A 23968-nucleotide genomic window follows, 5' to 3' on the forward strand; every position below is an offset into this window, starting at 1 on the left:
TTGGCTAAATATAGAAAGTAAACAATAAACAGTAAACAATAAACTCTTGGCTAAATATAGAAAGTAGAGATAAGAATAAAAGTACAATTCACGGAAAATAAAATCAAATAAGATAAATGTAGAGAACTGTATAGAGAATAAATATAGATAAATAAAGATAAATATAATGAATCAGAATCAGAATGAGATTTATTGCCAGGTAGGTTTTTACACATACGAGGAATTTGTCTCGGTGCAATTTTATCACTTTATGACTGTTATCACTTTAAACAATCGCTCACTTAATTTAGTTGTACTTATTTTATTTCAATTTGTTGTATGTTGTATGTTGTATATACTGTATCTACGTTTAACTGCAATTTTTGTTGCACTTTGTCACATTTAGTTACTTGTTTTCTTCTTTTCTACTTATGTTACCTGTAAGTGCTTGCATTTTGTTGCATTTAGTTAATTGTTTGATTTATTTTATGTTAGCATTTAATTTAATTTAATTTAATTTAATTTAATCAGATTTAATTTTTGTTTTATTTATTTTATTTTATTTTAATTTTACTTTAACCCTGTAGTACTTTACCACCTTTGTATTGAAACAGCAATTTCCCTCGGGTTAAATAAAGCTTCTTGAATCTTGAATCCTGAATCACGTTGCTTAAAACATACAATCACACAAAAAATAAAACAAATAAATATATAAATCACACAAAAATCACACAAGAATAAAGTACTTTAAAAAAATATATAGATAAATAAAGATAAGAAAGATAAGAAAAGATAGGAAAACTGTACAGAAGACAGGAGTGCATTAATGTAATGCACATAAGAGTGAGTGACAGTGGGGGGTCCGGGCCTTATTAATGAGGCCTGGAACTGATTGATTTGTCAGCTTAAGTAAAATGTGACAAGAAGTCATGTGATCAGTACTTTAAGAACTGCCGAACCTAAAGCTGAAGTTTCATTCTGACCTGCAGCTTCGGACGATTTACTCTCCTCAGCATGTCTTCACCAAGTGAGCTGATCTTCTTCGTCAACGGGAAAAAGGTGAGAGCATTTATCAACCTTTTTTTATGTTAAAATGTAACATTAAAATACATTAAATACAAAGTAGTTCCTGGAACAAAACATCTGTTAGAAAACAAGTTGAATGACTTCAGCTGAAAGTGGGTTTTTTTTTGGAGATATGGTAATTATCTTAAAGTAGAATAACATTATAAGCTTAAATAACATTAAGAATAAGTGAAAATAGCAGAGAGAGCTTCAAGTTTGCCTAAATATAATGGAAAATACAACAGATACACGGTCAATTTGTGTATTTTCACAGTGAAATCTCCCCCCCAAGAAATTACATTTAAGGGAATAACTAAATTACGGTAGCATATTGAACTCTTAACAACTTAGTATCTCATAATTATGAGATACTTTTACATTATAAAAAATATTCTGCCATGTTTTTCTGAATGAAGTGAATAGTACCTCCAGCCCTGCCCCCCAGAGCCTCTCCCAAATCCTTCATCCAGCCTCCAGCGAGCTCCAGCGGGCCCATCCGTCACTCCCTGGTACTCTAATGGAGAAGCAGAGGGGGGTTAGAGAGATCGGCGTGGTCCGTGCCTATGTTTTGTTTTTAAAAAGAAAATAATTTTGCCCATCTAAAAGCTTCATCATCTATTAATTGATTCATGTTAAGTATTCTATGATTTCATAAAATATCATTGATTCAAAGCCCTTTATTTCCTGTTCTTGTCCTGAGACTTGTGAGAGTCAGCAGACTGCAGTGCCACCTGTGACCGGTCACACACAATTATCTGTATGATGTGTACGTATGAAGTCAGCTGATGGAGGGCTGATGCTCACAAAGAGATTCTTTAATTATATCTATGAAGTTTTCTTTTCTTTTCTTTTGGTTGTACATTGGTTGTTCAAGTTCATCACTTCGCTTTTTTATAAATTTTTTGATCGGATTATTATTCTTTCCTTTATTGTTTTTGTTTGTTTCTCTTCTCTCTTTTCACTCCAGGTTGTTGAGAAAAATGCAGATCCAGAAGAGGTGCTGCTCAGTTTTCTGAGGAGAAAAGGTTGGTTGTATTAAATAAAATCTAAAACAACTTATAAAAAAATATGATTTTACATACATACATTTTATTTAAATCTGGAGCTGCATGTGACTCTTTAGTCTCCAAGTAAAGAAAATAGAGACAACAACAACACTGCCGGCTTCCCAGTACGCCTAATCTATGGTGGGGGAGAGTTGGCATTAATCAGAATCAGAATCAGAAATCCTTTATTGATCCCTGGGGGGAAATTTGTTTGTTGCAGTTGCTCAAGGTGCGCACACGATGTTAAATATTAGAAATACTTATTAAACTACAATATCTAACACTATATATATATATATATATATATATATATATATGGCTTATATATGTAGTAAAGCTTAAATATGTTTTGCAGCTCCAGACAGATTATGGCTCTTTTGATAGTAAAGGTTGCCGACCCCTGACCTAGTCTGCCGGTAATCAAAAAATACAACTGTTCATGAGATTTATATAATATAATATAAAGCATCTGAGAAAGTAGTATGGGTTTGACCTGCATGAATTGCGTATAATGACCAGTGTGTCCTCTCCTGTGGACCAGTTGGTCTGACTGGCACTAAGTACGGCTGTGGAGGTGGAGGATGCGGAGCCTGCACTGTCATGGTGTCCACATATGACCGCAACCAGAGGACAGTTGTGTATCCTTTTGCACCTTTGTAACGACATAACTGTGACGGTCCTTGGTTTGAGAGGGGAGTCCCCAAAATAAAGTCAAAAGCTTAGTGTCTTCAGTTTTGATTAAAGTGTTATCTGCTTTTTATTTTTATTTGAAACATTTCAGTAAAGCTGGCTGTAAACCACACCTTTTTATTTGTTTCTAATAGTAAAAATTATGTAGTTTTGGGGTTTAAACAAAAATCTAATTGGGTTGTTCTAGTCATGACTTTTGAACCGTACAGACACTATACTGTCATCGCCTGCCTGCAGCCTATCGTCACCCTGCACGGAGCCGCTGTGGTGACGGTTGAGGGCATCGGCAGCACAAAGACCAAACTCCATCCTGTTCAGGTACCGAGTCTCTCTAATGTACCGCGTTTTCTTACCGACTGTCCAGAATGGGTGTCATCTATCAGCCGCTGTGTCTTTCAGGAGCGGATAGCGAAGGCTCACGGCTCCCAGTGTGGCTTCTGCACTCCAGGGATGGTGATGTCCATGTACACTCTGCTGAGGAACAAGCCCCAGCCCACCATGGAGGACATCAGGGAAGCTCTGGGAGGTAAAAAGCCAAGATTGATTGACTGACTACTAACAGATGGATGTATAAAACCTCTTAAAACCCACCAGGTCGCCCTCTTGAGTGAGTTCTAAGCTGCTTAAACCGCCTACACAAATATAAATGTTTAAACTTTTGTCAAATGATAATACACATTATTAGATTGATTAGATTGAAATGAATGAATCATAATTGATAATTGATTTAATAGCCTAATTTTAATACAAGTAATATTCATACTGGTTTTGTGCAGAAGGAATTAAAAGCCTGTCCCAGATACAGGCAGGTTGAGTTCAGTGATTGAAGCAAATAAAAGCCTGTTAAACCCTATTAATAGAAGTTTTAAGGTATCTAGGATTCTAGTCACAAAGACCTTTTTTTAATCTAATATTTATTTTGTTTTTGCATCCAGCGTCTTTTAAAGTAACCCCATATAAATAACAATGAATTATACTTACATAACATTTAAATAGGCAGATACAAAGCTCTAAAACTGCACATCTTGTTGCTTTTCATGGCGGCGTTCAGCTCATTTGCATTAACTGACGACCTTTTGTTTTTATTTTCTAGGGAACCTTTGTCGCTGCACAGGCTACAGACCCATCATTGACGGATTTAAGACTTTTTGTGAAAGTGAGGTAGGGGTTGAGCAAACCTGTTACAGCCCTGATTCCCCATTAAATTCATATTTACACACTCTGATCACAGCAGAAAAAAAATAGCTATTGCAACATTTGCGCTAGTGTTTGTGAAATTAATGTTTTCAGCAGTCATCCGGCTGCTGCCAAAACGGAAGAGCTGGTGGGGAATGCTGTTTGGAAAACGGAGCAAAGGGCAGCAAAACCAACAACAGCAAGGAAAGTGATGTAAGTCAAAACATCATATTAATGTCGACTATTAGGATGCTTCCCTGTGCTGAGTGTACACTTGATGATATATTGAATGTGTCTTGTGTTTGTCCTCTAGCAGATCTCTCAGGAACTCTTCCCAATGGATTGTTTTTTACCTCTGGATCCTTCTCAAGATCTTATCTTCCCTCCAGAGCTGATGGTGATTCTTTTTAATTGACCTAAAAAACTCATTTGCCACCTCCTGCACTACCTCCTGGGAAAAATGCCAGAGAACTATTATGTTAATGGGTTTTCTTTCTTTTGTAGATTATGGAGAAGAAAGTCAGTGGAGATGCTCTTTATTTCCAAGGGGAAAGAGTGAATTTGGTTGCTCCGTTTAAGCTGTCACACCTCTTGGAGCTCAAGGCTGAACATCCTTCGGCTCCACTGATTGTTGGAAACACAACTATCGGTACAGACACTGACTTTAACAGCAATAATCAGCCATGATGCTGACACATTTTAGATGAAAAATACACCAAAGCATCCACAGAACTTCAAAAGACTGCTGTTGATCGTTCAACGGACATTGACGGAGGATGACTGTGATTTGCTTTGTGTTTTTTGTGTGAGCTGACTGAATGTTAAGGGTTCTAATTTTGATCGGTCATTATCATGTTTTTTGACCAGGACCGAAGATGCTTCTGAAAGGAGTCTATCATCCTCTGGTGATCTACGCTGGAAGGATTTCTGAGCTAAAAGCTGTGACATGGGGGGAGACTGGTTGGTTTGCCCTCTCAGCTCTGACCATCAAACCCAAATTCCTGCGATTACTGAAGCATTGCGCTCTCTTCACAGTGTTTCTGTTACCATTCATTTTCGCCACCTACTTTTATAAAAACTTCTCAAATCACCTTCTGTATTTAAAATGACCAACAAAGTCACGTATCATCATGTACCTTCATGATACTATTGACTTACATGTAAGCATCTGGATCATATAACCAGTGTTGGGACACCTAACTCATTATCCTTTAAACCTCACCATAGGATCAATGCATTTGACACATGGAGAACAGATGCACATGTTTGCATCTGCATTCAACTCAAGTACTGTAGTTAAGTATAAATTCAAGGTACTTGAGTATTTCCATTTTATGCAGCTTTATACTTATACTCCACTACATTTGTCTGACAGCTTTAGTTTTCATGCCCTTGCTGTCCAGTGAAAATCTCCAAATTTGATGATTCTGAATGTGAATGTTTCTGATAAACTGAAGTATAAGGTGTTCCTTTATGGATTCTCCTACTTCCTAAGATAAATTAACCATTTAAAAAAGCTGGGTTAGCTTGAAAATGTGTTGTAACAAAGCTGACAACAGGGCTGTTTCTCTGAGCGAATGAAACTTTTTAGAGAAGCGTGGTTCTCACAGGACAGCGATATGATGCATTGCTGTAAATTAAACTACTCAACACTGTATAAAGTAGTTTAAAATTAGCCCAACTTTAAACATCTACAGCAGTAAAATCCAACAGGGATTTTAATTAAGAGTAATATTCATCCAAAAACATTAGATATAATAGTAAAACACTGACAGGGACTATTTTACTAAAGGTTGTTGTTGAAGCAAGAAGCAGAATAATTTACAAAATATGACATGGCACAAATAAAGTAAGAAATAATTGCTTAATAAATGTTGAATGTTGAATGTTCTCACCTGTCGTCCAGGTCTGACAGTCGGAGCCGCCTGCAGCCTCAGCACGCTGCAGAAGGAGGTGGAGAAGGTCGTGGTGGAGACGGAGGAGGAGAAAACCAGAGGATACCGGGCGCTGCTGCAGACTCTTCGGTGTCTGGCAGGGAAACAGATTCGCAACATGGCGGTAGGTTCATTATTTGACAAGCAAGGCCACCCTGCTGCACAAACAAAACAACGTCACAACATGCTGATAGAGAACTTATCGTATCAAACATTAAAATAAGGTCCAGCCATGTGAGGCGGACGTAGAAGAATATGTATAATCTAAAAATGTCTTTGCAGACTGTTGGTGGGAATATCCTCAGTGCCAACCCCAAATACGACCTCAGCAGTGTTTTGGCTGCTCTGGACTGCACTCTGCACGTCATATCTAAAGGTAACTTGGCTTATAAATATCTACAATGGGATGCCATGTATTAATATTCTTCTTCTGCAGTGTTCTGTTTTAAACTCAGTGAATTGTGCAGAACTAGGAGAAGGAACGAGGAAGTCTGTTTGGATGTGTTTCAACTTTTACTCATGCGCCAGATTGCTATGTGGGACACGACACTAAGCCCTCATAAATTTAGATAATCTGAGATGATTTCAGTATGATTTGTATGCCTAATGTAGGTCATCGTAACACCAACCACCTGACACTCTGAGCAGGTTAAAAGGCACATTAAAGCTGCAGTAGGTAACGTTTATGAGATATTTTTTATAAGAATTTTATCATTACTGCTCTAACTTTCACTTTTTCCTGAAAGTGAATAAATCAGGTTCCTCTGGCTCCTTATATTGTCGCTCACAGGATCTGTTTGACTTTCTGTCTGTGTGTCCTCAAACAGAGGCAGAAAATATTTGTAATGTTGTTTTTCTGTGTCTGTCCTCAGATGGGATGAGGAGCATACCCTTGGATGAAAAACTCTTCGCTGACTTTGGAAAAACAGTCCTCAGGCCCGAAGAAGTCCTGCTGTCCATCGACATCCCCTACACCAAACCTGTGAGACATTCTCAAACACTGATGCTCATATTCGGAGCCAAATACAACAAGAACAGTACAAACGACAATAACTGACAAGAAATTAAAAGACTGAATTTGTAATGAGGTCAATTCGGTACATCCCTACCATAAACACCTGAGCCTAATTCCCTGACGTGTATGTGGCTTTGTTTGGTCCTCAGTGGGAGTTTGTGGCGGCCTATCGACAGGCCCAGAGGCGAGAGTTCGCCTTCTCCTTTCTTAACGCTGGGATGAAAGTGGCCATTAAGGAGGGAACCGACGTCGTGGAGTCCCTCAGTATCTACTACGGTGGAGTTGGACCGACTCTGGTCAAACCCAAACTGACGTGCCAGCAGCTCGTCAGCCGGTACAGCACCAAAGACTCATTACCTTCAGTAAATATGATTGTTCAGGGCTGTAACAGACTGTAACTGTGACGTTCTCCAGATCGTGGGGGGAGGATCTTCTCTCTGAAGGCTGCCGCCTCCTGAAGGAAGACGTGGACGTTTCTCCGTCAATCCACGGAGGCAGGGCAGAGTTCCGCAAGACCCTCGCCATCAGCTTCTTCTTCAAGTTCTACATGCAAGTCGTCCTGGAGATGAGAGAGCGGGTGGGCAAACTGCGAATAATGAGCACGCTTTGGGACGTCTAAACATTTGAATTCATAGTAACTGTTCATTCACCTTGTAGGGGGTTTCAGACGCTGATTTTCCTCTGGAGTATCTCAGCGCACTCAAGCCCTTCAAGAACGAAGTGCCACAGGGTCAACAGTCCTTCCAGGTCGGCACACACTGTGCAGAGATGACAAAGTGCTATAAGACAGCTGGAGGTTTCTTCAGGAGGACACGTTCAGCTAAATAAACCTGTGCTCTGAATTGTTTGGGGGATTTTCTTATCGAATCACTTAAATTTTTAAATAGCTACACGCCAAGGAACCGTGGTCCAATATCTAATTTGGCCATAATAATCTGCTCTGTCCATTGAAGCCTTAAATGCCAGTTTGATACAGAAACATTATCAATAAGTGTTTAGTGATTTGGCTTTCCATTCTAATAAAAAAAAGGGGGGAATTAAGAGAATTTGAGATGAAATATGTCTTTTTTTCATCTAGTTAACATTTCTAAACTTTTAAAAACTCTTTAAAATCAACAAATGAACATGTAAATAGACAAAACTAACCACAAACAGGAGCTTTTGTTTGGGAGATCCATTCTCACAGTCTCATCAACTAATTCAGGTCACTTTCTGTAGTTTTTATCGCTGTTTTGAGTCCTAAATAATGTCCCACTTTTCTTCCATCTGCGCTTATTTTAATGTAAAATGATTTGTAAATTTTTCCATTATGTTGACTTTCTCTACTATCTCTATCCATTGTTCCTGAATAGGGGGGATATATCATTGTTTTAACCTCTTTTTAGAACACGTCTGGCTGGTTAATCATGTTGTTAGTCATATTGTCAATTTTAAACTACACATAATTCAGCACTGCTATCATCATCTCAACATAGATTTGACTTTGAGGCAGAACGATCGAACAAACAAATAGGTACAAATCTATTTTTACACTTTCACTGAGCCGGTTCTCTAACAAAAGCTCCTTTGTGCCACATTAGCTCCATGCAACACTTCTGTTTTTTGTATCATTTATCTGATTATACAACTCAGCTGTTTGACCGGTTTTTCACCTTCGTCCACAGCTCGTATCAGAGGCCCAGCCCTCTGCTGACCTGGTGGGTCGTCCCAGCATGCATCAGTCTGCTTTCCAGCAAGCCACAGGTGAAGCAAAGTACTACGACGACCTGCCGCTGGTCCAGGGAGAGCTCTTCATCTTCATGGTGACGAGCACCAGAGCCCATGCTAAAATAATGTAGGTAGAATTCTCCTGTAAGTCAAAGCTTTACTGCCCCAATTAAAGGTGATATAACACCCCCTGGTGGCCATATTAAAGTACACCAGCCCTGAGGCAAACAGTGGCTTTAAATCACTCATTAGGCTATAGTTCATTCCTCTCCATCAGATAAAAATCCTTTACCTCAGTTTCTCTTTTCATTAACCAGCAACATCGACCCGTCAGAGGCCCTGAAGATGCCTGGGATGGTCACGTTTGTCTCTGCTGGAGATGTTCCTGGGGCGAACTGCAGACTCTGGTTCAATAACCCAGAGGAACTGTTTGCAGAAGAAGAGGTACGTTAAACACCTGGTTAGATATTACATCCACATGCAGAAAGAAAAGATTTAAAACAACAGAGGGAACAGAGACTGGACTTCTGGTTTCAGCTTCTCAAATGTGAGGATTTGAAGTCTTTTTCTATTTTGTATCACTACATATATTTGAGTTTTGAACTGCGAGTCGGACAATACAAGCTAATTGAAGAAGTTTTCCAAACATTTTATAGACTAAATACTTAAATTTGAGTTGATCGCAAAAGATGATCATGTACATTTTGAATTACACAAAGATCCCAGGGTGGGATTTCCGGCCGACGACACCAAGTCATCTACATGTCATTCTTTGCTGTCCGGTGTGTGTGTGTGTGTGTGTGTGTGTGTGTGTGTGTGTGTGTGTGTGTGTGTGTGTGTGTGTGTGTGTGTGTGCAGGTGGTTTGTGTTGGTCAGATCATCGGTGCAGTGGTGGCAGAGAGCAGGGAACAGGCCAGGAGAGCAGCTAAGGAGGTCCACGTCACCTACCACGACCTCCAGCCTGTCTTCTTCACTATAGAGGTACCTTAAACTAACCCTCAGCTCTAAACCGCTCAGGCGTTAACAAGGGCTCTGGGCAAAAATCACTTTCCCAGGGTGTTAATTATTGTGTTTGTGAACATTTGTTTGTCTTGTCTTATCCTCCAGGATGCCATAAGGCACGAGTCTTACTTTGAACCCAAGAGGAAAGTGGAGAGGGGTGATGTGGACGAAGCCTTAAAGACTGCTGAACACATTCTGGAGGGTAAACCACTGAATGCATAACATCCTACAGACTATATATATATATAAAAAAACAAATGTCTTCTGGTGTCTTAATAATTGAATATGTCTGCAGATGAGATCTATATGGGCGGTCAGGAGCATTTCTACATGGAGACTCAGGGAGTGATCGCTGTTCCCAAAGGAGAACATGAAGAGATGGATTTGTTTGTGGCTACTCAACACGCTGCCTTCACTCAGGTCGGAGAACTAGTGGTTTTAATGTGTTTACTTCAATACTGTTTAATTCACATTGTACATTACAGACCGTTTGCCAAAGCGTACCACAAGTTTTTAGGTGGATTTCCGAGTTTTCTTTGGCCTCTGTTCTTATATTAGACCTGAAACTTATCAAACAAAGACGAAAGCAGCAGGAAGTGTTGAGGAAATGCATCGACCAAATTCTCACATTTCTGGAATCTGGAACCAACAAAAGTTTTTAAGAAGAAAACACAAATAATTTATAATTTTTCTAAATAATTGCTGATTATTTTCTGTCAATTAACAAATCAAGAAATCAATATACTGACTAATAATTTCAGCTCTAGACTGAAATAAGCAAGAACTCAGGTGTAGTCCTTTAAATCTGCACAGTTAAGACTCAACATCTGGTTTGTGTTCTATGGTATTAATAGTTTACGGTTTAGGTTTCTATCTTTTTTAAATGTTTATTTATTTTGGATATCTGTGTTTTTTCTATTGCAATTATTATATTTTTGTATATATTTGTATTTGTGAAATATGTAATGTCTATAATCAACGTTGAGATACATTTACATTACTTTATTACTTTATTCCTATACTCGCTGCATTTGAGAGGGAAATATTGTACTCTTTAACATGATGATCTCAATATAATAATACACATACTAATATAACATTCTACATAATGAGGACTTTTACTTTGATCGTTTTAGTATATAGTATATGTAAGATCTGAGTACTTCTTCCACCACTGCGACAGTAAAACCAAAGCCAACCTGTTTGTAGCAAAGGAAGGATCTTCAGTTTGACTTTGGTTGAAGTGTTTTACCGACTGGTTTTGTCTCCGGGTACCAGGAGCTGGTCGGCATGGCTCTGGGCGTCGACTCCAACAAGATCACCTGCCATGTGAAGAGGCTGGGCGGAGGGTTCGGAGGCAAAGTCATGAAGATCGCTTCTCTCTCTGCTATCACTGCGGTCGCAGCACACAAGTAAGAAGAGTCACATTCAGAAATCCTGATCTCATTACACTGAAAAACGAACAACGATAACATGATTTTCTGGAAGTATCAGTAATTTGTGAAATATGGTTTTCTGTGTAAGAACTGGTAGGGCTGTACGCTGCTGTCTGGAGCGAGGAGACGACATGCTGATCACCAGCGGCAGACACCCGTTTCTCGGAAAGTACAAGGTATGATTCATATTTAAAACTGTAAAACCAATCATCTCCAAAATCAACGTCACCTTTTTGTTTTATTTTTACTGAATATTCTTGGCTGTAGTGAGGTTATGGGCCTTATTTACAAGCTATGTCACCCTGTTGGAAGAATTTTGCTCTATTTTAAGAAAAATAATGACAATTTCAAATGGATCTTAGCTGTAGTGAAGTTTGAGATGACAGGAGATCCATTGACATTTAGACTGTATAAGTTAAGAACATGCTGTGTACACTAACAATGACCTCCTCTGTTGTCCACCTCCAGGTTGGATACAACAACGATGGCACCATAGTAGCAGCAGACATCACTTACTACAGCAATGGAGGATCCACACTGGACGAGTCAGCGTTTGTAAGTGAACAGAAACATTTGTTTGCATTACTGTAAATGTTACAGCCTTCAGTAAATAATGTTAAACGTGTTTATATTAGCTGGTACAGTCTGCCAGAAACCTTAAATGTCTGCTAAATGATTAGAAAATAAAAAAATGCCATGTATAAAATATTAAAGGTCCGGTATCATACATTTGAAAGGAAACATTTTAGTCTTTTCTCTGGTATATTGTACAGCAGGTCCCCCTTCATTGTCTCAGTCATTTATCAAAAGTTTTTTAATAAAATTCTACAAAATTATCCATTTTTATCTGATGTACTAAGATGAATTAAACCAGTATATTTATCTGTTTTATCTATTTGTGTTTTTTATGTTGTCTTATGCTTCTATAAATCTTTTTGTACCCTGACCTCAAATTCAGTTAAGGCTCTGTGATAAAAAAGGGTTAAACTGCAACTTGTACATTATATTTAACTTCGCAATCACACTCTCTCGCTGATGCACTTTTCAGATCATGGACAAAGCTGTCCTCCACATGGACAACGGCTACAAGATCCCCAACCTGCGAGGTCGGGGAGTGGTGTGTAAAACCTACCTGCCCTCCTACACGGCCTTCCGCGGCTTTGGCGGGCCCCAGGGTCTGATGGTGATGGAGAGTGTCCTGCATGAAGTCGCTGTTCGCTGTGGCCTACCAGCTGAAAAGGTCTGAGGTCACCAGGAGGAGGCGCAGGGTTTCTGTTTTCTAAAGGGGTCTTGAGGAGAGAAATATCCGATGTCTGTTTATGTGGTTTTAGAGAGCTTCCATGTTAGTTTCCTCAAACTTGTTGCCGTGCTGCTTCGTCCCCAGGTTAGAGACATCAATATGTACAGGGAGGAGCAGAGCTACACCCACCACAAGCAGCCCTTCAACCCCACCGACATGGTGCGCTGCTGGGATGAGTGTCTGGAAAGGGCTAACTACCAGGACAGACTTCGAGCCGTCCAGCTGTTCAACTCCTCCAACCGCTGGAAGAAGAGAGGCATCAGCGCAGTGCCACAGAAGTTTGGCGTCGGCTTCTCCAAAGGTTTCTGTAATCAGGTGGGGACTCTTTTCTTTATACCTGTGGAGAGTTTTGACGTAATTCCACTTTTTCCAACAGTTGTTAAGCTTAAGTTTTGTGTAAAGCATAAAACAAAGCAGACTATAATGACTAAGATGAGATGTTGACAAGCTGATGGATCTTTGATAATAAAAACTATGACCAAAATGTGTGTTTTGTTTTTGTTGATGAGACTGGACTAAAACTGGACTGTCCTTTAAAGTATAAACAATGCATCCCTGTCATTGATTGACGTGTGCAGACTGATAACTGACACTGAAGACATGTTGACAGGAGTAGTTTTACAGACCTGGATAGCCCTTTAAACTCAGAGGTAGAAGAAGACGAGCCCTCTGTCCAGATGTCTTTTTAATTCACCTTAATCTAAGGAACATGCTGGTCATTTGTCTCGTCCAGGGTGCAGCGTTGGTGAACATCTACAAAGATGGCTCCGTGCTGGTAACACACGGAGGGACAGAGATGGGCCAGGGCATCAACACTAAGGCTATACAGGTCAGATTTATGGTTCCCACTGTTCCTCTGGTTGCTGATAAAAGTAGGCCTTTAAATGAATCTAATTAGTTTGCGTGCTTTCTTACCTCATGTTCCAGATAGCTAGCCGTGTCCTCAAGGTCCCCGTGTCTTCCATCTTCACCAAGGAGACCTGTACAGGAAACGTCCCCAACGCAGCACCATCAGCTGCCTCCTTTGGCACGGACGCCGTGGGCATGGCAGTCAAGGTCTGCTTTTTTTTTGTCAGATAAAATGACACCAAATTAAGATTCAGAGAAGGAATCACAGGTTTTATGTGTATCTTAGACAGCTATATCCTCCAGTGCTGAAATAAATAATGTGTTGACAGATTTTGTTTTACTTTTCCCAGCACAAATAGTTATTATTGTTTAGGTTAGTACTTAAAAACTTAAAAAAACAACAAACTCTTATTGTTACTCATTGTAGGAGGCAATTTTTTATGTTGTTATTGGGTCAAATACGGCCAGTGGAGGGAAACTTTCAGCAGACGAATGTGAAAACATCTCTCTAGTGTCAAACTCTGCACAGACATCATTCTGCACAGTGAAGATCAAACATCCAGCTGTAGGAACAAGAAGAAACTGATTTTTGAGTGGAGCGGGGACTTTAAACACACCTGTATTGTCTCGCGCAGGATGCTTGTGAGAAGCTGATGAGGCGCCTGCAACCACTGATGGAGAAGAATCCCCAAAACACCTGGAAGCAATGGGTAATACTATAACTGATGCTGAAAATGTTCTGTTAGATTCTTTCTGGAAAATGCTTTGCAAAACTTGTCTTGCACTAATTAATTTAAGTAATTAACTATTGCTATTGCGCAAGTTTGGTACAGTAATAATCTTTAAGATGTTTCAGTATCTTTAAAAAAGGCAATTAGACTTTTGTTCCTGCCTTTTATAACTCCTGCAAGTGAAAGCTGACACTGATTTTCCTCATTTCCCTCCCTCAGGTTAATGAAGCTTTCTTCCAGAAGACCAGCTTATCTGCAACTGGATTCTTTATGTATGTGAATGATTCATTAAGATCAGCTTTGTCAATATCATTTAAGGCTGTGTTGTCCTCTAACTGTTCTATGTGTCTATTTGTTTCATATTTTGTTGCTTTAAAGTTACAACTCTTCACTAATAGTTAATCACTAATATCAAACTATTACTGTCCATATAAATGGCTGTGACTGACTGTGTGCTGCAGGGGTCCACCCACCGATGTTGACTGGGAGAAAGGTGAAGGTCAAGCGTACTACTACTTCACCTTCGGTGCTTGCTGCTCTGAAGTGGAGATCGATTGTCTCACTGGGGATCACAAGGTTTTTTTTTCACTCTTTAAAATCCCTAAAAAACATATAACATCCAAAGTCAGTGAGTGTACTGCCGCTGTAGTTCATCTCCATGTCCTTTAAAGCTGCCTCTTCCAAAGGATAACTAGGATATTATGGGATAATAACTAGGATAAGACATCTTGTAACTGTGTGTTTTGTTTGTTGCAGAACATCAGGACAGACATTGTGATGGATGTCGGGAAAAGCATCAATCCTGCTTTGGACATTGGACAGGTACATGTGCAACACCACCTTTTAGTTCTTTTGATAGGGACTATTTTGCAGGGGGAGACTTAATGAGTTTGAGGTAACCCAAAGCTTCAACCCTAGATCAAACAGAACTCCATCAACATGTTTACTGATTAAATATATGTGTGTGTGATGTTTATCAGGTGGAGGGAGGTTTCGTCCAGGGCGTCGGCCTGTACACCATCGAGGAGCTGCAGTTCTCCCCAGACGGAGTCCTGATGACAAGAGGGCCGTCTCAGTATAAGGTCCCGGCACTCTGCGACGTCCCAGCTGAGCTCAATGTTCACCTGCTCGCTAATGCTGAAAACCCCCACGCCATCTACCTGTCCAAGGTACCTAACAGATAATTGTTTACAGATTATATAGTTTTATAGGTTATTTTTTGTTTGATTGATGAACCTCTACTAAATCAAATTCCAGGTAACATTAAAAAGGTCTTTAAAAGTCTTGAATTTGGCTCTCTGACACCTGAGGACGCACTGTTGACTGTCCTGTTGTTCCAGGGTATTGGCGAGCCTCCGGTTTTCTTCGGCTCCACCATTTTCTTTGCCATCAAGGCGGCCATCGCAGCAGCACGCACAGAGAGAGGACTGGGGGACGCTTTCCCTCTGAGCTCCCCTGCAACAGCCGAGAAGATCCGCATGGCCTGTCAGGACGAGTTCACTAAAATGGTACGAGACCTGCGGCCCATGTTGCTGAGACTAAAAACTAAATTTATTGAAGAAGCAACACAATTGTTGCTGACAGTGTGCAAGAGTTTTCTACATTCTTAAATATGCATCAAGCAGACTTGCCAAAATCAAAAAAGACTTGCAACTTGACTTGGACGCCAGTGACTTATGACTTCTCTTTAACTTGAACCTTTTGACTTAAAAATACTTGATACCTTCCTCCAAGGCCCAAGATTAAAGTGATTTCCCTTCATTTCGCTGTTTATTCTCAGCAAGTTAACACTTAATTCCCCAGATTGACTTTGTTTGAACCAATCTGACAGAATCTAATCAAAGTTACAGGACAGAACCATGAAGAATATAATAATTATAATTAATAGATAATTCCATTTAATGCGTTCTCTTGGTAAAATGGAATTAAATTTAATTAAGATTTTAAATTCAACGTTTCCAACTTGAGACTTGACTTGGCTTGCACAACAATGACTTGGTCCCACCTCTGGTTGATACTGTTTACATATCGACCAACAATGCAAGCAACACAGCTGAAAAAGCTAGTGAAGGTCTAGCTGTGGACATATGATTTTGTATGTCTTCATTTATGAGATGGAAATAGTCTGATAAGGTGCATTTGTTTCTAGATGCTCCAAAACAGCCAGAAAGATTTTAACAAAATACTGTTAGCTTCCTCCAGTAACATTACCATCACAATATCCCAACCAGAGCTCTCTTCTTACTTGCATCTCCTAACCTCCTCCTGTCAAACACCTGATTAACAGCACTTCCTGTCGCTCTTCCAGGCTTCACCTCCGACGGACGGGGCCATGGCCCCGTGGTGCCTCGACGTGTGATCAGCCTCGGCCCACAAGAAGACAAATCTGCGTTAGTTTACAAACCACTCTTCATTATGTTTACTGCTATTGGATGTACAATGGGTTTATTTGTTGTCTTCAATAACGGTTAAATCATTTCTTCTTCTTTTATTCAAATAGTGATATTGTAGGATAAAGGCACAAGCACAACAAATAAATGTAAATTGAAGTGGTCATAAGGTATTAATTTCACATTATACACTGTTAGAAATGAGAATACATGAGTTATGAAAAAAAGCTTAATTTGTTTGTTTAAAATTAACATGTAAAGAGAGTTTAGAGAGTAAAGTAAGTGTATGATAATAATCATTGTTAGTTACATTTAGTTCACAGTTTAGTTTAGTTTGATCAAATAAAAACAGATTCAGATGTTTAAGGCCCACGGTTTGTAAGATCCTGGTTTGCTGGCTGGAATCTGGAAACAAAACAAAAACATGAACAGAAATAAATTAATTTATGGTGTAATGGACAATTTCTTACCTCATCTCAAAAAGGGTTTAATTCCTTTACATTATCAATTGCCTGTTTATTTTGTTTTATTCCCACAAACAAAACAATAAAGAAAGATTAAAAGGTAATACATTCTTGTGCAGTAGCTTCCTCTTTATGTAACATTTTACAGTTAACCTGATTATTAATATTGACCTTTTATTAAACATCAGACAGGATGCTCTTGTCTGGCCGCAGCTGCAGAAACGTGGGCATCTTCATTATCATTTATCTTAAAGGTTGCACCCAGAGGTTTCTGCTGTCAGCTTAGAAACTCCCAAAATCTCGTCACTTTAGTTTGACTTCACTTTTCTAAAAGGTCTAAATGCTGTTTCAGAGGAGTTTGACACCTTGACAAAGGGAACATGTTAAAAATATACAGCCAGTCAATAATTACGAAACAATACAAACACTTGACGAATTTTTATCCCTGCATTTACTGAGTAAGAACATCAGTATTTCAGCATTTTTACCTTCTGAGTGAACAGGGAGGCACAAGCCAGACAGGCCCTCTCCGGTGTCGCGGGGCTGTCCAGGGAAAACGGGCCGACTAAACCGGACTCTGCGCGAGCTGCAGCCACAGCGTCTTTAATGGCGAAGAACACCGAACTGCCCAGGAAGAGGACGGGTTCTCCAATACCCTGCAGAGCCGGAGGATCGTCAGGAACGTTACTTGTTACACAGGCTGATGTAAAGTCTTTTAAAATACAACCAATGATGTTTTAAACAGTTCATCTTCAGACAACTTCTCTGTATGAATGGACTACTGAATAGTTTATGGTTTGGCTGTTCCTGTCACCAAAACTATATTTGCAAATAGTTGTTTGCTGCTGTATTTATGTTTATGTAACTCCCAATATAACATTTAAAAAGGCAAAACCAGGCCACAGCTGATCTTGGGACACCTGATAAGTTTGAAAAATAAAAGTTTCTCTTGTTTGCGTTGTAGAAAGAAAGGAAAAAGAAAAACAAACATGGACAGAAAGAAAGAAAGAATAAACAAAGATATTCAGTAACACACAGGTGTACATATGTGCACCGTGACCTCTCACCTTGGAGGAGTAGATGGCGTGGGGGTTGTGGGAGTCTGACAGCAGATAAACGTTGAAGCGAAGCGGAACGTCGCAGACGGCGGGGATCTTATACTGAGACGGACCTCGAGTGTACAGGAGCCCAGAGGGGGAAAACTTCAACTCCTCCAGAGTGTAGAGACCCAAACCCTGCATGAACGCTCCTTCAATCTGAGAGGAGGGAGGAAGGGAGAGAATAGTGGATAGACAAATAGATGAAGGGAAAGGAGGAAGAAAATATGTTAGAAAGAGGAAAGAAAAGAGAGGAAATTGACAAACTTCCTCAATAAAACCACATATTCTGCTCATTTCTGAATACAAAACCAGAAGCATGCAAAGAAAACATACAGGAACATTTCCAACCATCAAATTCCTTCTGGATTGGCTTTATTTTAACGGGTCTCATGATGTCTTAGCTAAAGGACTGACGCTAAATTGGTCAACTGGCATATATGTCTGCAAATATATAAGAAATTCTTGATTTGATGATTAGTATGTATCTGTGTCACAATATTATATTTTTTTAAATTAATCAATTTAAAGATAGCTTTTTGTCGAAATTGTATCAGATTTAACCTATACCCGTCAATAACTTCCAGCTCCGATTATAAATGAGAGAGTACTGTAAAATCCTATCAACTGACAGATATACATTTGAAAACAATGTAAATGTTAATATATTTGTTAGAAAAGATTAGAATATTAAATTAATTGTATTGTTTGTCTTCACAACTAAACACAAAGCTTGCTAATCGTCCCCATTTTCTCTATAATCAGTATAAAATAAGCTTCCTAACGTGCTACAGTTGCACATATGTTCCTTTCCATTATTAAGTATCTGTAAAAGAAAGTGTTTCTTCTTTTCCTGCCTTTATAGTCGACCAGAACAGACCAGACTCACCTGGCCGATGTCCACTGAGGGGTTCACACTTCTACCAATGTCGACCACAATGTCCGTCCTCACCGTCTACAAGAAACCACAACAATAACAAGAAAAGTGAAAATGTTGCTTTGTCACAATCAGTCTTAGAGTTAAGGTGAAAAATGGCTGTGATGGTTCAGTCCTGACCCTGTAGTCTCCCGTGAGGCAGTCCAGCTCCACCTCACAGCAACACGCTCCGAACGTGAAGTAAGCGTAAGGCTGCCCCTCCATCTTGTCCCAGTCCATGTAAAGGTCTGGACCTCTGTGGACACACAGCTGGCTCTTACGGTCACTTGATAAATAAATGCATTAAATCAGACCAGATAGATTTCTGTCGTACCTGTAGAATCCAGTAGCCGATAAACTGATTTTCTCAAAAAACGCTGCATTGACCTGAGGACAAAATAAATAAAATTCTTGCAAAAAAAAATCGCAGCGATCACAGAGAATATATGTCTTCCTTTCTTATCATACCGTACCCAACTCTCCCATGATCCCTTGGGGTCCTTCTGCCTGACTGGCTCCAGTCGCTGGTACAGAGTCTGGCAGGCATTCTGAGTGAAAGGAAAAACGAAACTGATACTTTTGAAAGTCTTTTTAGTCCTTTAGGCTTGAAATACAGAAAGAATACAGAATAGCTTAAAGGTCCATAGTGTAACATTTAGGAGGATCTATTTGAAGGAAGGGAATATAATATTAATAGGTATGTTTTTTGTTGTTTTTATGCACAAAGGGAGTGGGTCCTCTTCCAGAGAGGCCTCCCCTTTTAACCCACAATGTTTCTACAGTAGCTCAGAATGGAAAAACCAAACACTAACTACTGTAGTTTCTCCTCCTCCATCACTAGATGCCACCAAATCCAACACACTGGTCCTTTAATCAGTAAAGACTGCAGGGGCAGGAGTTTACCTTGACTGCCATGCCGTTTGCATCAGTACCGAAGGAGGCAGCAGAGGGGCAGGTGTTTGGAACAGTGTTCGTGCTGGTTTCACTGATGTAGATCTTAGAGGGCGGGATACGAAGCTCCCGACTCGCCACCTAACAGGAAATAATACCGACAATGTTCTACATTTTTGTTCCCATCATCAAACCCCATGAAAAACACCTCACAAATATATAGTTGCATTTATAAATTCAGAGGTTAGATTGTTATGTTCAAAAAGACAAAAGTCAAATCTGTCACTACATATATTAAATGTTCACATTACTAGCAGCGTGTGAAATAACCAACAGTGGGTAATAAATAGAGCTTTAATTCACAGATAAAGTAGGTTTAAGAGCCTGTGGTGTACCGTGGAGGCCAGTGGACACTTGCAGCTTTGTCACAGTACCTGTTGCATTTTAGTGTGGATTCCCTGACCCATCTCCGTCCCGCCATGAGTGACCAGAACAGAGCCGTCTTTATAGATGTGGACCAGAGCTGCAGCCTGTTACATAGATCAACAACACACAGTTAAGTTTCTGTGGAAATTTACACTTTTTTTCTAGCAAGTGACTTAAATAATAAATAAAATAAGCAGAATAACATTAACATCCTTACTATCTTAAAGTAATCTTGTCTGAAAAGATTTTCAAGCTGCATTTGTGCTATAATCCTTACAAACATGCATACTGATATATAAACCATGGTAGGTGGGGAAAGTATTGCAATAACTTTATCAAAACAAGCTGAGAAAGACCTGATTTAAGAAGCTCTCTGCAAATGCAATCCCATATTTAATGGGGATGATCGACATCCCCCTCTTCTTCCAGCGGTTCTGCTGGTTGAACTGGTCGACAGCTCTGCGGCGGGCGCTGTAGTCAGCCTTGACTTTACATTCCTCCCAGCAGCGCAGCATGTTCTCTGGGCTGAACTCAAACTTGTAGTGGGTGACTGACGGCCCCTTGTACATGTTGATCTCACGAATCTGATGAAGAATTTGAAAACAGGAATTTGTTATACTGGGAGGATTTTTTGTCATTTTTTTAACAGCATCAAGCACCACAAGATGGAGTATGACCTGGTCTGCAGGGCGTCCCAGCACCACTGCCACGTCGTTCACCATGTTCTCCACGACCATGATGCTCTGGGGCACACCGAAGCCTCTGAAGGCGGTGTTGGAGGGAAGGTTGGTCCTGCATGCGGCAGCACGGCCCTGCAGGTTGGGGATGTTGTAGGCGTTGTCCATGTGAAGCAGAATCTTTTCTACTACCTGCAAGAAGAAGAAAATCAATAATTGGTTTTTTTTTCCTTGTCAAAATGTCACCTAAAAAACACAACATAAATATAAAGAGTGCTTTTACCAACCAGAACAGATTCATCGACAGTGTTGCCAGCATTGGTGTAGTACTCGATATCGGCAGCCACGATCCTTCCATCGTTCATGAAACCCACCTGAAACAAACAACAAACAGCTATCACACTTCACCGATCAATCAACACACTAATTGGATCATAACCTCATATAAAAATGCAGTGTTAAAAATGTGTTCAAAAACCACTTGTAAGGAAGTGGATAGTTCTCATTATGATGTATATATGTATGGCCTTCAGAGTTAAAGAGTATTTCATTCCCAGATTGTTCACTTTTATAGTTGTGGAGGTAACTTATTTGTTTTATTGTATTTTAATGCCTTGAATAATCTTGTAACCTGTCAGATTTATTGTGGGACCCCTTGAGAGGGTTGGATTTGGATTATGTTGAGACCCTTGCTGAAATGAAAGCAGGAGTGTGCAGCTGTACTTTGTATTTTGCCAGGATGGGATGACGACCTCCTGTGATCAACATGTCCTCGCCTCGCTCCAGGACGCAGCGGACTGCACGATTGGTCCTGAGCAGAAAAATTAACAAACATTATAAGAAAGAAAAAAATCCTTTCCAGCTTTTGTTGAATTTTTGTTTTGTTTTCTGTTTTCTCTGATAATTTTTCTTCCTTCTTAGTCTGATCATGTTTGCTGTTTTTGTGACTTACTTCCACGCAGCCACAGATGTAATACTGGCTAGTACCGCGGTTTTAGTGACCTTCCCGCCGAAAGCTCCACCCATCCTTTTGACGTGACAGGTGACTCTGTTGGACGGGATGTCCAACGTCTCCGCAATTGCATCCTGCAGTCAGGAAAATGAGACAAAGCAGACAACAACAATCCACCTTACCATCTACACATTAAAATTAAAACTGTATCAATGTGTTCATTGATACAGTTTGAAATAGTACGTACCAGCCTCTCTTCATGAAAGAATTGTTCATAAATGACTGACTGACATTTAAATGGCACAATCTTATGAACATATTAAAGAGGGAATCACAATATCTGTGTACCTGTGTTGATGTCGGCCACTGAGTGGAGACGTAAACTTTGAACTCGGTCTCCTCACCCACAGGAACAACCAGCATGCTCTGGGTTTCCATGTAGAAATGCTCCTGGCCACCCATTCGAATCTCTCCTGAGAAGAAGAATTATAAACACAGTGAAACGTAAAAACAAATCCAAAGCCCGGTTCTGTTTTATGTGGGATGAGTCACAGCACAATAAGAGCTGCAGTGCAAAAGTCATTGCTTTTCCAACTCTTTTGTTGGAAAAAATAATGATACAAACACTTTCTTGTAATTATTTAGAAAATGTAACCAACATGTTTTCGCACACGCATGTTCTACTAACAGAAACAGACCTTCATAAAGCTGATCGACAGTTTCAAAGGCTTCAGTCACATTTCCTCTCCGGATCACCCTCCGAGGCTCAAAGAAAGAGGACTTCTCAGTGGCTTCCTGTCACAGCGGGAAACATGATCAGGACTTGTGCTGTAAGCTTTTATTTGAAAGAAGTGTGTAGTGTTGAAGTGAGAGTGTATTTAAAGGGTACATCCACACACAGACCTTTATTTCACATTCTAAAGTATCCACAGATACTGAACAGGCTAAAACAAAAAACTCCACAGACCTCGATGGTAAAAACCGGGTCAGGCAGGTCTTCATAGCTGATCTTCACAGCCGCAGCTCCTCGTTTGGCGTGTGCCCTCGTATCTGCAACCACCGCACATATCATCTGCCCGATGCACGACACCTGCAGACAGACCACACGGGGGACAATTATAGAGAGAGATCTGAAACCAGACAATCACAGCAGCTTGTATTGGGGATGTAGTTTGGAGGACTTGGAATGAGCAGCAACAGAAATATAGTTTCCATATACTAAAATAAATATCTTTATATTATTCATATATATTTTCTATTTCTACTAACATTTTCTGTAATATTTGTACATCTACATACACAAACACACCATGAAAACAAAAAGATAAAGAGGTGTGCACACACTCAACCTCGCTCTCAGCAAGCAGCTCCTCGTGATAACCAAACATTGTGCGGACTTTCTTCCCAGGGATATCTTTGGCTGTGATGACATCGACGACACCGGGAAGCCGCAGAGCCTCGCTCACGTCAAGTCCTCTGGTTGGATGAAAGAAACGTTTAAAACAAGATGTGCAGATTCACATTGGAAAGTGTGTCAGACATCGTTGGCTGTAAAAATCCAGAAATTGTTTCAATCTCCTTACGTGATTTTAGCATGCGCTCGAGAGCTGGTGACCAGAACCAGGAACAGTTCCCCGTCTGTCCTGGGGATGTCGTCACAGTACACGGCCTCGCCTGTGGCCTGGCTGATGGCAGAGCGATGCATGATGGGACGCCCCACTGGGTCCTGGACGCTCTGGTCCTTTGACACATGCTGCAGAAGAAGAAGAGGAAGCAGTGAGTTTATTTACTGTAAGTGTGGGTCAATGAAAGGAAAGGGTTATTCAATGCTTTAAATGAGGGATATTTTCTGACCTGGAACTCCTGCAGGCTGGGTTGGATCTCTCTGGGTAAAGGCTGGATCTGCATCTTCTCAGGAAGCACATCTGTAACCACATTCTGTAAACAGAAACTCTTTGTAAGTCTCAGGTACAAATATCTTGCAGAATACTGAGTTACATTGCATTGTCAGGCAAGAAACTGCAGTCCTACCATTTCTCTGAGCTTCTGCAGGACCTCCAGGTTAAATTTGAAGAGGAAGCTGAGAGTCAAAGAGCGACGAAACTCCACCTTTCCTCCAGGAGCTGAAGGAGGGAGGACCAACTCATCCAAGAGGACGTCATAGGCTCGGCTGAGGGTCTCATCGTCCCAGGGTCTGAAGGAAACACAGGATTTTTTAGGGGCTT

General features: G+C 40.2%; 2 protein-coding genes and 1 long non-coding RNA gene across 6 annotated transcripts in view; 1 reads left to right on the top strand and 2 right to left on the bottom strand.

The window, feature by feature from the left end:
• LOC127378926 (uncharacterized) lies at nucleotides 1–15344 on the bottom strand. Its single transcript, XR_007888219.1, has 15 exons — nucleotides 15236–15344; nucleotides 14404–15103; nucleotides 13817–13896; nucleotides 13266–13408; nucleotides 12977–13122; nucleotides 12183–12687; nucleotides 10814–11007; nucleotides 8905–9038; nucleotides 8558–8729; nucleotides 7556–7663; nucleotides 6781–7464; nucleotides 5852–6048; nucleotides 3134–3299; nucleotides 1471–1558; nucleotides 1–1019 (listed from the first exon to the last, which is right to left on the bottom strand). It is a non-coding gene; the product is annotated as an uncharacterized LOC127378926 (long non-coding RNA).
• On the top strand, nucleotides 975–16888 carry aox5 (aldehyde oxidase 5). 4 transcript variants are annotated; one of them, XM_051428287.1, is made up of 35 exons: nucleotides 975–1038; nucleotides 2012–2069; nucleotides 2632–2728; nucleotides 2990–3098; nucleotides 3180–3306; nucleotides 3874–3941; nucleotides 4071–4169; nucleotides 4270–4353; nucleotides 4461–4605; nucleotides 4824–4916; nucleotides 5863–6014; nucleotides 6173–6266; nucleotides 6763–6872; nucleotides 7055–7239; nucleotides 7320–7482; nucleotides 7563–7652; nucleotides 8570–8739; nucleotides 8930–9056; nucleotides 9471–9593; nucleotides 9720–9816; nucleotides 9910–10034; nucleotides 10893–11026; nucleotides 11139–11226; nucleotides 11519–11605; nucleotides 12099–12290; nucleotides 12435–12665; nucleotides 13084–13179; nucleotides 13278–13406; nucleotides 13835–13909; nucleotides 14150–14202; nucleotides 14392–14506; nucleotides 14687–14752; nucleotides 14911–15099; nucleotides 15271–15438; nucleotides 16239–16888. In XM_051428287.1, the coding sequence occupies exons 1-35, from the start codon at nucleotides 994–996 to the stop codon at nucleotides 16287–16289; spliced, it is 4035 nt and encodes a 1344-aa protein (XP_051284247.1). In that variant the 5' UTR covers nucleotides 975–993; the 3' UTR covers nucleotides 16290–16888. The 4 variants fall into 4 exon arrangements, with proteins under 4 accessions (XP_051284247.1, XP_051284248.1, XP_051284250.1 ...); XM_051428288.1 differs by having other exon boundaries at nucleotides 4273–4353; XM_051428290.1 differs by having other exon boundaries at nucleotides 4074–4169.
• Nucleotides 16359–23968, bottom strand: part of aox6 (aldehyde oxidase 6) — a 13954-nt gene continuing 6344 nt past the window's right edge. The window contains exons 15-35 of the mRNA XM_051428292.1: nucleotides 23775–23937; nucleotides 23598–23681; nucleotides 23327–23496; nucleotides 23093–23219; nucleotides 22711–22833; nucleotides 22442–22538; nucleotides 22092–22216; nucleotides 21744–21877; nucleotides 21515–21602; nucleotides 21079–21165; nucleotides 20792–20983; nucleotides 20471–20698; nucleotides 20123–20218; nucleotides 19701–19829; nucleotides 19271–19345; nucleotides 19132–19184; nucleotides 18939–19053; nucleotides 18771–18836; nucleotides 17852–18040; nucleotides 17273–17440; nucleotides 16359–16725 (exon numbers count right to left, since the gene is read on the bottom strand). Of these exons, the coding sequence (XP_051284252.1) occupies nucleotides 16675–16725; nucleotides 17273–17440; nucleotides 17852–18040; nucleotides 18771–18836; nucleotides 18939–19053; nucleotides 19132–19184; nucleotides 19271–19345; nucleotides 19701–19829; nucleotides 20123–20218; nucleotides 20471–20698; nucleotides 20792–20983; nucleotides 21079–21165; nucleotides 21515–21602; nucleotides 21744–21877; nucleotides 22092–22216; nucleotides 22442–22538; nucleotides 22711–22833; nucleotides 23093–23219; nucleotides 23327–23496; nucleotides 23598–23681; nucleotides 23775–23937 (2560 nt within the window). The 3' untranslated portion in view covers nucleotides 16359–16674. The remainder of the gene's footprint in view (nucleotides 16726–17272; nucleotides 17441–17851; nucleotides 18041–18770; nucleotides 18837–18938; nucleotides 19054–19131; nucleotides 19185–19270; nucleotides 19346–19700; nucleotides 19830–20122; nucleotides 20219–20470; nucleotides 20699–20791; nucleotides 20984–21078; nucleotides 21166–21514; nucleotides 21603–21743; nucleotides 21878–22091; nucleotides 22217–22441; nucleotides 22539–22710; nucleotides 22834–23092; nucleotides 23220–23326; nucleotides 23497–23597; nucleotides 23682–23774; nucleotides 23938–23968) is intronic.

The sequence above is a fragment of the Dicentrarchus labrax genome, unplaced genomic scaffold (assembly GCF_905237075.1).
Source record: "Dicentrarchus labrax unplaced genomic scaffold, dlabrax2021, whole genome shotgun sequence".
Taxonomy (NCBI): domain Eukaryota; kingdom Metazoa; phylum Chordata; class Actinopteri; family Moronidae; genus Dicentrarchus; species Dicentrarchus labrax.

What these genes read in the sequence shown, in the direction of transcription:
- aox5 (XM_051428287.1), top strand. Translation starts at nt 994, where the DNA reads ATGTCTTCACCAAGTGAGCTGATCTTCTTCGTCAACGGGAAAAAG. An exon ending in CAGTTTTCTGAGGAGAAAAG is followed by an intron (nt 2,070 to 2,631) that starts GTTGGTTGTATT and finishes CCTGTGGACCAG; the next exon opens with TTGGTCTGACTGGCACTAAG. An exon ending in GTCTCACTGGGGATCACAAG is followed by an intron (nt 14,507 to 14,686) that starts GTTTTTTTTTCA and finishes TGTTTGTTGCAG; the next exon opens with AACATCAGGACAGACATTGT.